The 12467-nt window shown below is 37.6% G+C and overlaps 1 protein-coding gene across 5 annotated transcripts in view; it reads left to right on the plus strand.

Moving 5' to 3' along the window:
* Nucleotides 1-12467, plus strand: part of BBS9 (Bardet-Biedl syndrome 9) — a 260226-nt gene that overhangs the window by 164840 nt on the left and 82919 nt on the right. For 2 of the 5 annotated variants that reach the window (XM_061359380.1, XM_061359381.1), the window contains exon 22: nt 311-442. The exons of the other annotated variants lie outside the window; for them this stretch is intronic. In XM_061359380.1, the coding sequence (XP_061215364.1) occupies nt 311-393 (83 nt within the window). In that variant the 3' untranslated portion in view covers nt 394-442. The remainder of the gene's footprint in view (nt 1-310; nt 443-12467) is intronic. 5 annotated transcript variants of the gene reach the window in all.

Consider the following 12467-nt stretch of genomic DNA (forward strand, 5'->3'; position numbering starts at 1 on the left):
GTACATTTTGGATCTTAGATATCTGTCTTCAGTGTCCTGAGTGTCATGGACAGAGTGATGTGCTTTGTAGCGCTGTGCAATCATCCAGTTATGTATTGGCACCCTAGAGAATACTGTTTTAAAAACTAGAAGAAAAGCTTGGTTTCTGGAAAGTAGCCTTAGCAAAATGTTGTAACTTGGATTTCTGATGTGAGCTCTGGTCCTATTAAAGAAAACCTTAAGGTGAACATTAGGAGTTAAAAATACCAAGATTGTATGTACTTAGAATTCTCCCGTGGCTCTGCTTATTGAGAAAATTTTGTTCTTTTAGGGCTTTATTTTTGTGTGTTTAACATTCCAGCAGATACTGGATTATTTTTCATGCGTGCGAGTGCTAACAACTTGCCACTTTGAGATTGGGAACTGCTGTCATTGCTGGTGGGAAAGAGGAAAAAGCAGTAAGGTAAGAACAGAGGATTGAAAAACAGCACAGTAGAAAATGAGGAAAATAGAAAATACAGTACACGTTCCACATCACATGGGTTTTAGTCCTCTCTCCTGTAGTCATAATCCAGCAAAGTTTTTAACTGTGAAAAGCATGATTAAAGACATGTGTATGCTTTCATCTGGCCTGCACTGTCAGCACCATTAAGCAAACACTCACTGCAACTGTTCCTCAGTGCACATTGCAAAATGTGCCTGGAAAGATAAGTTGTGCATAGCTATGCTGCTGCCAGTACCTAGGTTAGCTAACTTAAAACTAGATTGGTTGTATACAAATGAGTTGTGGCCTAAATCAGAAGAGCTGCCACAGTTTTATCTTCTCCCCAGCCACCAAAGTGTTTCTTCACTTTCTGGTGCCAGTACTACTTTTTATATGACTAGGTGCTAAGGCAGTTTTAGGGAGCTGAACTGATTGAAACCTTGCCCCAAATGGGGTTAAAGCTGCTTTTTCTTTAACCTTAGTCTTACAGTTAGACCATTAAAAGGAAAGGTTTTGCAGTGGAGGAGGTTGGTATGAGCATCGCAATACATGAAGGAGAACGAGACTAACCATTTTGGCAGCAGGCCCATCAATATATGAAATTAAGTATGATTAAGTATAACGTGAAATTGTGTCCTAGCTTTTGACTCAGTCAGCTTCCTGAATCATTGACCATGTCATTGCAGGAGCATGAGTACTGGTTCAAGGAAGAAGGGAATGGGGAAGCCACAACTGCTTACATGAGCTTATGCTGCTGTGTGACTCTTCAGGCACAGTAGCTGAAGCACATTCGGACCCTCAATAAATAGCAGCACTGAGAAAAGAGCCCAGAATGTTATAAGGATTTATTTAAATTGTGTGCTGTGCCTTATTAAGTGGAATTTTAAAGTTATTCTGAGTTCTGTTAACTAATGGACCAGTGCTGAAATGCTAGTTTATTTTTGTGCCGTGGAAGGTGGTTTGTGTATGATGGGGAGCCTCTTCATTCTTGTGTTCACAATCCATTGTGCCAGAACTCATTTATGCTTTTTCCTGGCAATTTTCTCACAGCTCTAAAATTGTGGACACAGGACCTAATCCAATAAAGTTCTCAAGCACATACGCTGCCAAGCATATGTAGCCTTACCGGACTCACAGGGGAGTATAGTAGGCAAAGTGAAAACGCCCTCTGGTCTTTCTGTATCAACTGTATTTGGTCTTTCTTGGAGTAAAATTGGTTATAAGCCTGAAAGAAATGTCATATTAGGACAGCTGCTTCTTCTATTCTCCTTAGCATTTTCTGGTTTCGTCAAATGGAGAGTAGGTCAAGACTCCCATCACAAACATGAAGCTAAGCCAACCCTTGAGCAGGAGTTTTAACATTTTGGAATATTTATAACAGCTAAACTTCAGGATAATAAACTGTTCATGGGCTGTGTTAGTTCATTTTCTCTAAAATACAATTTTTATTCTGGCTGAATTCCAGACATCTGAGCATGGACTAGAAATCAATCTGGAATGGTCTAAAATTAAATTGCCATTCTTTCTTTTCTTTTGCTTTTGTTAAAAGGATTTTTCAGAGGAGCTGATACACCAAGTGCAAGACAATAATTTGGACTAAACTAAAACAAAAAAAGGTGGGGGGGGGGCACACAAGATCCTCTATGAAATTTCATTTGCTTTCTGGAGTACACTTCTGGCAATTAAATACTGATTTAAAGTAATGTGTCACATCTTTTATTTCACTGTTTAGTACATCAAGACCTATATTGTATGCTTTGAGGCAAACTAGAAAACATAAACTATGTAGCCCAAGCTGATTTCTTTTTCCAGTAACTACATCCCCCTCTTCTGTGGTGACCCTTAAGATCTCTATCTTGAGATATGTTTTTTTTCTGTTGATCAGCTTTATTTTGGAGCGATTCTCCTTCTGCTCCCACTTTTTTCTTTCATTGTTCAGTCTTCTTTCATCTCCAGTCTTGGAGTCTTTTTTCCTTCCTGCCAATTCTCAGTGTTCAGCTTGTAATACTTGCTAGAGATACAGGAGGTGTTAATGGTTATTGATAATTATAAAGGCAAAGGTGATCAGGTCTACTGTATTTCCTGTACAGATGCAGTGGCTGCTCTGCATATTCAGTTCTGCGATATTGTAGTCTGAATTTAATGACGAAGAATTAGGTAACTGGTTGTCAGAGTGTAGGGTGTCCCTGAACTTTAAAGAACAATCATACATAGCACATAGAAGTTACAGTATTATGTGTAGAGAAAGATAGTGGAAATGGATGCAAGATTTCATTAATTTCATCAGTGATTACAGTATGGTTTCCTGAAACTGAATTGTGCCTTATCCATATGTTACGATATGTTATATCCATAACTGTTACAGCTGAACCTAGAACACCATATTTACTGCCCATTCTTTTAAATTCAGGATCGTTTCTGTAATAGTTTAGGTCAATGGCTGTCAAGTTTGCCATTCCCTCCAGAACTGAGCTTTGCCTCATTCTTCATGCTCAAAAGAATGGTCTTCTGCCAGGTTACATCTCTGAACTTGTTCTTCAGAAGAGCAGATGGTACAAGAGTTTACATATGGACAGCCACAAATAAGGCAACAGAAATATCAGCTAAAATAGCTTTAGAAGCACAGCTCACAAGTTTGGCTGTGAAGCTGATTTTATTTATTTGCTTCTAAGTCAGATTCTAGGTGATTCATACAATCACAGAACAGATGCGACAGTGATATCTAATGCAATTGTTAAGGAATAGCCAGAAAGTACCTAACTGAAATGTTAAGTATGGATGTGGCTAGAGAACCTGAAAATGTTTTCAGATTTATTTCTGAAAATCAGTGGGAAGAATTTGTGGAAAAGAAAGTAAGATTCCTATAGGAATTAAATATATATATATATATATATATCTAGAGAGAGAGAGAGAGAGAGAGAATAAATTAGGTATTATAAACTGTTCTCTAATCCTCATAAAGTCTTTCCACCTAAATCACTATTTCAAATGCAAATGATTGCCAAGGGTTATTTGGTCTCTGAATTACCTGTGGTTTCAGTACTCAAAGTAGTCATCTTTGATAGTTTTCCTGATGACTGCCCTGTAGTTCTGTTTGTTATTGCCACTGTACCAGCTTTGAGATGTACTTGGTTCTTATTTCACAAAAGCAGGTGGAGGGGGCTCCCCTCCTACCTTCACCTCCTTAAATCTGCAATAGTGAAATACTCTGCTAACTCTTTGAAAGCAGGTGTTTCATCAGTGCTTGCTCGCCATTATCTGCTACCACAGAAAAATAGGAATTGGGTTTGAGTTCCTGAGATAGGGTTTTAAAGCCTTTTTAGATCTTTGGACTACAATTTCGCTAGTTATTTATTGTTGTCCTTGTTGCAAAACCATGGTGATGTGTTTGGTTCTAAAATACCAAAAAGCAAATCTGTTTTTACAGCAAACGGGATGGGTTTTAAAATCTGCAATGCACATCAAGTAATGCATGTTGCCTGATTTTGTCATAAGTAATAGTTTCAGGGGAGACTGTTCTTGGCAGGCACTGCTTGAAGTGGGATTAACAGGTTTACGATGAGAGAGATCCCAGGAGACCTTCTGTCTTTGTATAGATGTGTAAAATAACCCACTAAACTTTCCACAGGAATCTCTGGATAGACAAGGTGCATTCCCTTGTTTGTGCATCTCCTTTTTCTCGGGAAAACATCTGCTTGTCACTCGTATCTGTTCATATCCACTCATCCTGTGATACAACACTTCACCTGCCATTCCAGTAGAAACTGGAGTCAGTATTTTTGAGGCAGTTTTCCTCATTGAGCTGAATTTGAGGAGTTTGTAAAAATTCTGCTTTGTTTTCCAAGACAGGTTTATGACAAGTAGAGAAGGGTATGTCTTGGAAATCAGCTCACTTTTGCTGAAGGAACAGAAGAATGCTGACAGTGGAACAGTGATAAGCGAGCTGATTTGGCAGCTCTTTTGGTGCTAGAAGCATTAGTGCTGGAAGGTAGTTGTGGATTAGGCTTAAATCTTTTCTCTTACTGAACTTGTGTTGGGCATATTAATTTCATTTAAGGGTAGTAATCAGTTCAAGTAAGATTAGAATCAGTCTGTTATGTTACCATTAGAGGAGCTTTACTATAGATCAGCCTGTGCTGCTTTAAAATTATTTGATCATTAGTTTATACAGAGATAAATATGTTGAGCATTTATGAAGTTCACTTTTCTGATGGCTGAGCAAACTCTGAATCCATTTTCAGTGTGGCTCAATCATGTCCTAGGTAGCAGATAGCTGACAGCAGCTTTTGGTGTATCTTAGGCCTGTTGGGGATTAACAACATTGTAAGGAAATATTTTTCAAAGACTAAAGAGAAATTAAATTAAAATATGATTTTTAAGTAACCAAATTCATAAAATTATCTTCAAGTGCTTGCTCCCTCACTCTCCCACCCAGCCAAGTGTGTTATGGCAGAGCTATGTTACAAACCTGGTATTCTCTCTTTCATGCTGTCTCAAATCATTGACATGCTTTTAGATGATGTGTTGAAAAGTAGTTATTGAATAGAGAAAGGAAAACAAGTAGCAAGACCACCAACACTAGCAATGTAATACCAAACACAGTAGTGCAGTTTTGTCTGACTCTAACTGATCAGGTTGATCCAAGAGAAGAAGGGTGTGAATAGGAAAGTGTGAGCTTTTCCACCTTTGGAGGATCTGCAGAGCTCTGTAGCATGTTTAAGTTGTGCCTTTGAAACCTGAAAATGTGTTTAGCTAAGCATATGCTATAATAAAGAAAACAGTGCTAACCATGTGTGTAAGACACTATTTCTCATGCTTATGTGACTTGAAATACCTGTCCCTGCACCTCTGTCCCTTTAATTCTGCTGAGCTCACAGCAGTAGAATGAGACAAAGCTGCCAGTATCTTACATCTCATTCATTAAAACTTTACAAACAAAACTGTCTTACTAAATTATGAACATGTAAATCACTTCTGGAATGAACTTCTGAGTTATTTTAGATATAATTTATTATTTGAAGGGTTTTGCCTATGTAGCTTTGAATTCCACATCTGGATCTGTATGAGATTTATACAGAACTACTGATATTCAATTGGAATGTTTATCCAGATATGCAGGTTATTTACTTAATCTATTAGAACTGGAAAGAAGCAGGCTTTTGCCTTTTCCAAAGGTCAGCCTTATCAGATCCCTAGCATTTTAAAAAGGGAAAAAAGGAAGACAATTTTCTACTGTCTCCAGTGAACCCAAACGTCAGAGTTTTTGTTCCACTGACCTCACTATTCAGTATAGAGAAAGTAGATGGCATAGTATTTTCTTAGGTTGTTTTGAATGTTACTATGGTGTACCGTATGTTCACATCATATATAGGTATGTATCCAATATATTCAAGATCATTGTTACCACTGATAAGCTTTCTTTTGAATTAAATACACCAAGCATGCATCAAGAATGAAAAGCTATATTTTGACTGCTAATTTCAGATCTCAAAGTATTTCAGGATCTGAAAATGTTTCAAGCTTGGTCATTCATTCCACCTACATTAACAGCCTAAACTTCTGGAGAGTTAGTGAAGAAAGCAGATTCCGCTGAAGAATAAGTGAAGGTATGGGCATCTTTCCATCGATTGTTCTGAGGCTTACCCTGATGTCTGCCTATGGCAGTTCAGTGCTTCTGCATGCCATGGAGGAGGCCACATGGCATTGGATGAAGATCTAGGTTCAGGCATTCATGACTGAATGTGTCTTTGTTTTAGAGCTTCTCATGCCATGCAAATGTTGAGCTATTTTCTTCCCAAGCAGTTCTTAGACCCACTTCTCTACATAGGTGTGAAAATGTTTGAGCTGGAACTGGGAAGTTAAAAGGTGAGGGTTGGGAAAGTGCACTTGCCTGTTTCAGAATCAGTGTTGCTTACTTTTACTAGGTTTGTAGAACTGTAGCTTCAGCAGGTATTTGCTTGGGGCTATGGAGAGTAAACACTCTTAAGTTCAGATGCCAGAGAATGGGGATAAGTAACAAGTTCAGTGCTGTTTGTACAGTTTACTCTGCAGTACTTAAATGGAAGTGCATACAACAGTAAGCGTAATTTGTGGTCTACATAGTGTTTGTAATGGCTAAGCTAAACAATTCAGAGCAGAAAAACCCCCAACATTTGTGGAAGGAAACAGTTTATTTAGAGAGCTTGATGCTCATACTGTCTATATTTCAGGGTGTTTCACTTCCGACTACCTCTACTCTGGTCAAATGGACTCCATTAGTGGTTGAGGTACATTTTCTAGTGTTGCTCCATCTAGAAGGAGTCTCATCTGTAGTCTCTTAGACTGTACCATGATACTTGAAACAAAGTACAGAAAGTGGGGGATGACTTCAAAATCTCAGTTCTGTTCCAAATATAAATTGTAGATGTACACAGTATACGTCACTGATAGAGGCAACAGAACTAATCTAACATTCTGTTCAGTTTTCACGTGTGTTTGAGTACAGCATTTCAGTCACTGGCTTCTGCATATTAAAATATTCAAATTCTGGCTATTCTATTTTAGCTTTAAATGAATTCCTATGGTAATTGCAGATGCAGTTGTTTTCATCTAGGTTATCTTGTCTCTTGTGTACTGCTTCATTGATAAAATTATCTTCTGTACATAAAATACTGGATCTCATGTTCAGTTATCTTGATGCATGCTATAAATTACACTGATTCAGAGGCTTTGCATGAGCGGAAGTTTAAAGGAAAAGACCTGTCAAGGAAAAAGTCACTAAATTGCCTTGGTAATTAGCCCTATCATGTAACTTCATAGTTCTGATTTAACAGAAATTTGGGGTCTTGTTAAAGAGAGAGGGTGTCTTTTTGCTCTGCCTTCACTTCACACTGGTCAGGTTGATGGCTGTGTGTGTTTGAACTTGTCCAGAGACTTCTAACAAAAAATGAAATCATGGTTTTACAAAGCCACTGGCTTTAAAGGAGAGCATATTACATGTGTGCTGGTATAGGCAAAAGTAATTTAAAACTTGGTCCACAGACCAGAGAGTAGGAACTTCAATTAAAGTTTTGCTTAATTGGGTTTATGGATTAATTTGGCTCACTCAGATCAGCTCTGTCTAATTATAGAACTATATGTGAGATTAAAGGGACCTGAAAAAAGCATACCTGTTCCTGATGTACCTCCCACAAGTCCTTTTCATTTTAAATTATTTTGTTTGTTTGTTCCACATTTCATCCTAACAGAAAAACCTTCTGGCAATGAAGTTTAAGGATCAGTTACTTTGCAAGTCTTAGAGAAAGCACAAGAAACTCTTTTATTTTCTTCTTCTTCCCCTAAGGGGTTGCTTTTGAAAGATGACTTACAATTCTGTAAGGACAAATTTCTGTCTGCTGTTTAATTACTCAGCCGTAGTTGGGGATTTAGTCAACCTAGCCACTTGATTGCACCTGCCTACTAGGTAGTTAGATGACTAAACCCCTTAATTTGATTCTTCAGTTAATTGCAAAAAGAACTCTTACTGCATTGAAATAGACATCAAAATAAAGACTGGTACTACTTTTTCTCTCCCCGACTTCTTTTCTACAGCACAGTGTAAGGTTGTTTACCCAGGTTTTACTGCAGTCTCCTCTGGCTTGAGCCATAATGAAATTGAATTTTATTAGTGGCCTTCACTGACGTTACAAATTTTGACATTTCTCATTTTGTCTGATAATGCTGTATGAAAAGGTCTCTGTGTGTGGTATATTTAATCGTGGTAGAATTTTACTTTCCATTCGTATTCACATATTTTTGTTGTCTGTCATACAGGTGGTATGTTAAGTGGAACAAATGGTTGCAGTGATATTTTCAAAGCTGCAGTCACTGTTTTACTGGTGTGTTTAATACATGCTGGAAATACATCTTCTTTTTTTTAAAGAGACTAGCTTCTTGTCTTCAGTGCTCCTGATTCATAACCCATTATGTCCTGCGCTAAACATAGCTTTGCTCATTTATGCTGAGCTTGTTCCAGGAATGTGTTGTGTAACTGATGGCAATGCACAACCAGAGGCATGATCCCGAGTGCCTGCAAATTATTTCACCAGAAGCTAGAGTCTCTTAGTACTCTGCGTGCAGTGTTTGGCTCTTCCCAGCATATAGCACCTACTGGCTCTCCATCTCATCCCCTGGTGCTTTTATATCACCCATAAGTAAGGTGCTAAGCCAAAATTTGAAGGTCTTTTGTATTCTCAGTTTGTGCATGGTTTTCTATTGCTGTTTTCCAAGTAGGCAGAAAAGGAGTTTTCTTCTGAGGAACAGGAGCAGGTTGTCAGCTACAAGCCCTGTATCTTCACCTTGCTGCTGGGATTGCTTTTTCTTTGTTGTCTTTCTCAATTTTCTTCCTTTCTGAAACGACAGACCAGGTTATTGCTTGTTGGGCTGTGTCATTATATGGCTGTTTTTACACAGGCAATGCCATGAGTAGTAAAGGTGGGGACTGCAGTTACAGATAAATGTCAGTTGAGGTACCACACAGAATTTCTTATTGAGGAAAGATGTTTTCTCTTATTGGTTTGGGTTTTTTTTTTTAGTTTGACTATTCTTATTGAACATTCTGTTCTCTCCAGTTTTGTGATTGCTTTTCCTTTCATAATTGGGTCTTTATATCTTAAACATATACAAGTGCTTTGTTGTTACCATGAAATGATACGTGTGACAATAATTACTTTTCAAGAACAACTTGGATCTTTGTTTTTTAAATGCAGATATGCAGTAGTTTATCTGTTTCTTAGATCACCTAGTCTTCATTATGCTGTACTGAACTGAGATTACTTTCACAGTGTCCCTTTTCTAAAGGCAATATTTAAAGCACCCCTTTTGGTGTTTAAAATGGGACTTTAAGACGAGTGGGCAAAAATCATATGAAAACAATAGTGAGCTCAGGCTTTAGAGATGCCTTAAGTGCACTAAGGATGTCTGTTGGACTAGAAGTTCCCCTCACTTTCACTTCCTTTCACTGAGTAAGTGGGGATGTGCCTGGATATTGCTGGAGTTGCATTCTCTGAGTATTATGTGTATTTATATATATATAACTCAACAGAAGAAGGAAGTTTTACAAAGAGACAATCATTTTTATTAAGGAGCCTGTCTTCAGAGGCTGCTGCTCTTGATCTGCTCCAACTAGAGACACTTGGTAGGAATCATGCTTTTCATGATAAAGAGATGAAGTTCCAACACATGTGAAGTACAGTATCCCCCACTTGTCCTTAGTGGATCTACACACAGCTTTTTGGGTTTTTAGACCCTTTACTTTGAAGATACTTTGCTGTGTCCACAGACTATGCAGGTAAATGACCAGGACTGCATTCTGGAACCACACATCCACTTCTTGGGTGTTTCAACCCTGAAGTTACAGATTCTTGAGGACATAGTTCTTTCCCACAATTCCAATTCAGGTTTTAGCCCATTGGCTATCCAATCTGCAGAATCAAATGCAGAATAAATTTAACCTCCTGTGTCGTTCTCTCATTTTTCCAGCCTGATCTTTCAGATCCAGTTTCACAAGAGCACTTGGGGACCAGATTTCCTCTGGATTTGAGTTTGTCCTGCATGCACACCTGAATACATGTCTGTGGAGTGTTGTTGCAGAAAATTTGTTGGAGAAAGGAACTTTTGGGAAGGATCTGAATGACAAGCAGGTGGTTAATTAGTTCTAAGGGAGGGAAGGAGAGAGACTAGGAACTCTTGAGTTCTGTACTGAAGGTGGCAGGAGTAGGAGAGAGGGAGGGGATACAGTTTGGGGCACAGAAAAGAGCAGTGAGGGCAGCAGGATTTGTTTGGGGAAAAAAATGTGAAAAGATGAAGCCCATATGGATTTCTTTTAGCTTCTTTTCCATTGCTTGAGTTTTGCCTTGTTTTGGTTTATAATGATTTTCCAAGTACAACATACTTAAAAATAAATCAGTGTTTTCATCAGAGTTTATGTGTTTGCAGTCCTGATTCTGTTTTTAAAATGCAGCTGTTGAGAATCACTCAAGATAGCTTACATTTCTTTGTGTTCTCCCTGATAAGTTGTACTTAGTTTTTTTTGCCAGCTAGTTCTCGCACAACTTCAGAATTAAACTTGTAAAAACCATTAAAATGCCGTTGAGAAGCAGAACTAATAATTCTTGTGGGTCTTGTTTTTTATGTTGGTCTTATTTCAGACTTGGTTTTTAGGCTGACTGATCTGCTCTCTGAAAAGTAGGTCTATGGCCTTAGACACAAAGCACTAAAGAACTCTGTGTCATATACAGTATTATTCTGTGGGGGAAAAAAATAAACTATACTGAAGGATAAAAATCCATTGGGGAAAATGATAACTCTTTTTTAATAACTGCTTATGAAGCAATGTGTATTAGCTTGAAAATAGTGGTCCTGTTCATGTGCGACTCAATTGAGGGGCTTTGAATTTTTGTAGCAGCTAAAACTCTGTGCTTTCGATGTATTAAACATGCAATGAAAAATTATCTATAGCTGTGAACAGTATAATTTTATGTTACCCTTTGTCCCTAATGCATGTGATGCATTAGTGAATGGACACTCTAAGTAGAATATTAAAAAGAGAAAGAAATCTGATCTCCTGCTTTTATTTGTTCCTACACTAAACTATTATCAACCTTATGTATTTCCATATTTACAATTTCATTAGTAAAAGGTCTTATGTTACCATTAATTCAGGAAATGCTGTGTAGTCAAAACATTCCTTGACACTACAGCCTTTTACAAGAAGCCATGTGCTTGGGGTTTGACTATAACATCTGTATGTTCCTTGACAATTACTGCAAGTAACAGCTTCTTTGACAAAAATGACAAATTTGTAATTTGTATTTAAATTGATTCTGTGAGTTAAAGATATGCTTGGATAAATTACCTTTTAAGTTGTTAGTGCAAGATTTGTGTTGTACTGACTTTCAATTGATTATATGCTTCTGCTTAAAAAGAAGGGAATTGAAATGTAGTTTTAGTTTATGTCACTAATTATGGGTGCCTTCTCTGATTTTATGTGTGTGTTCAACCAAGAATCCTGCATTTTCTGTATGTCTAAGAAAGTTAAAAGAAAGACTGTGTTATAGACCATGGAATTCCATGTTTAAACAAAAGATGGTATTGGAGTCTTGTTTGGAAGAAGTTGATGTGAATAGAGAGGTGGACCACATCTTTGAGATGCTCAAATAGACTGAGAGACTTCATTCTGCTGCTGATCTTTTTGTTGTCTATATTGCCTTTGACATAATTTGAGGGACAATGAACTAGAAACCCAAAGAGTTCTCTCCCTGTAAGAAAAATGCTGGGGCTTTAATTTTCTTCCCTCTCAAATTTGTTCAGCGAGTTTTGATGAAGAGGAATGCAGTAGAAGCAGCTTGCTTTAAGTCTCATCTAATTGTTACATCCTCACGTTTTCATAAAATTAAGTACAGGTTTTGGTCAGGTTGAATTAACTTGTTACTAAATTATATATGTTGTCAGATCATAGAATCATAGAATGATTTGAAACAATAAGTTTGTCATAATCAGCAGGAAGTAATACAGACCCAAAAGGTGAGCATTTTAATATGGAGTTTTCTTGTTGATGGGTAACTTCCTGATACCATGGGATACCCAGTTCTCTCCTGCGCATAGTGACAGCTTCCTGAGTGAATTCCAGCCTATGTGCCTGTTTATGAATTATTTCTTGGCATATTACTATTGTCAATTTTCATTGCAAAAATAATTAAAGCAGGGAAGTTCTTTAGTGGAAATTTAATCTGAATCACACTGTTCACAACCATGCTGTCTGTTTAAATGTCAGGACTGAGGGATTAGGAGATTTACACTTGGCTGTTGCTTTTCACTCAATGGTCAAAATAGAACCAGTTCAAGAAGGATAGTAGGAAAACCAGTTAAGCCTCCTGCTAAAGTCATTGGTTGAACTGAGACTTGTGAGGCAGCTTCTCAGAATTCAGTGCATACTTTCATAAATGATATTGTGATGACATTCACTTTCTCAGAAGTTCCAAGTGTT

Source organism: Neopsephotus bourkii, unplaced genomic scaffold, assembly GCF_033783945.1.
Source record: "Neopsephotus bourkii isolate Nb327-2 ecotype Australia unplaced genomic scaffold, CSIRO-AGI_Nbou_v1 NB_973, whole genome shotgun sequence".
NCBI lineage: Eukaryota > Metazoa > Chordata > Aves > Psittaciformes > Psittacidae > Neopsephotus > Neopsephotus bourkii.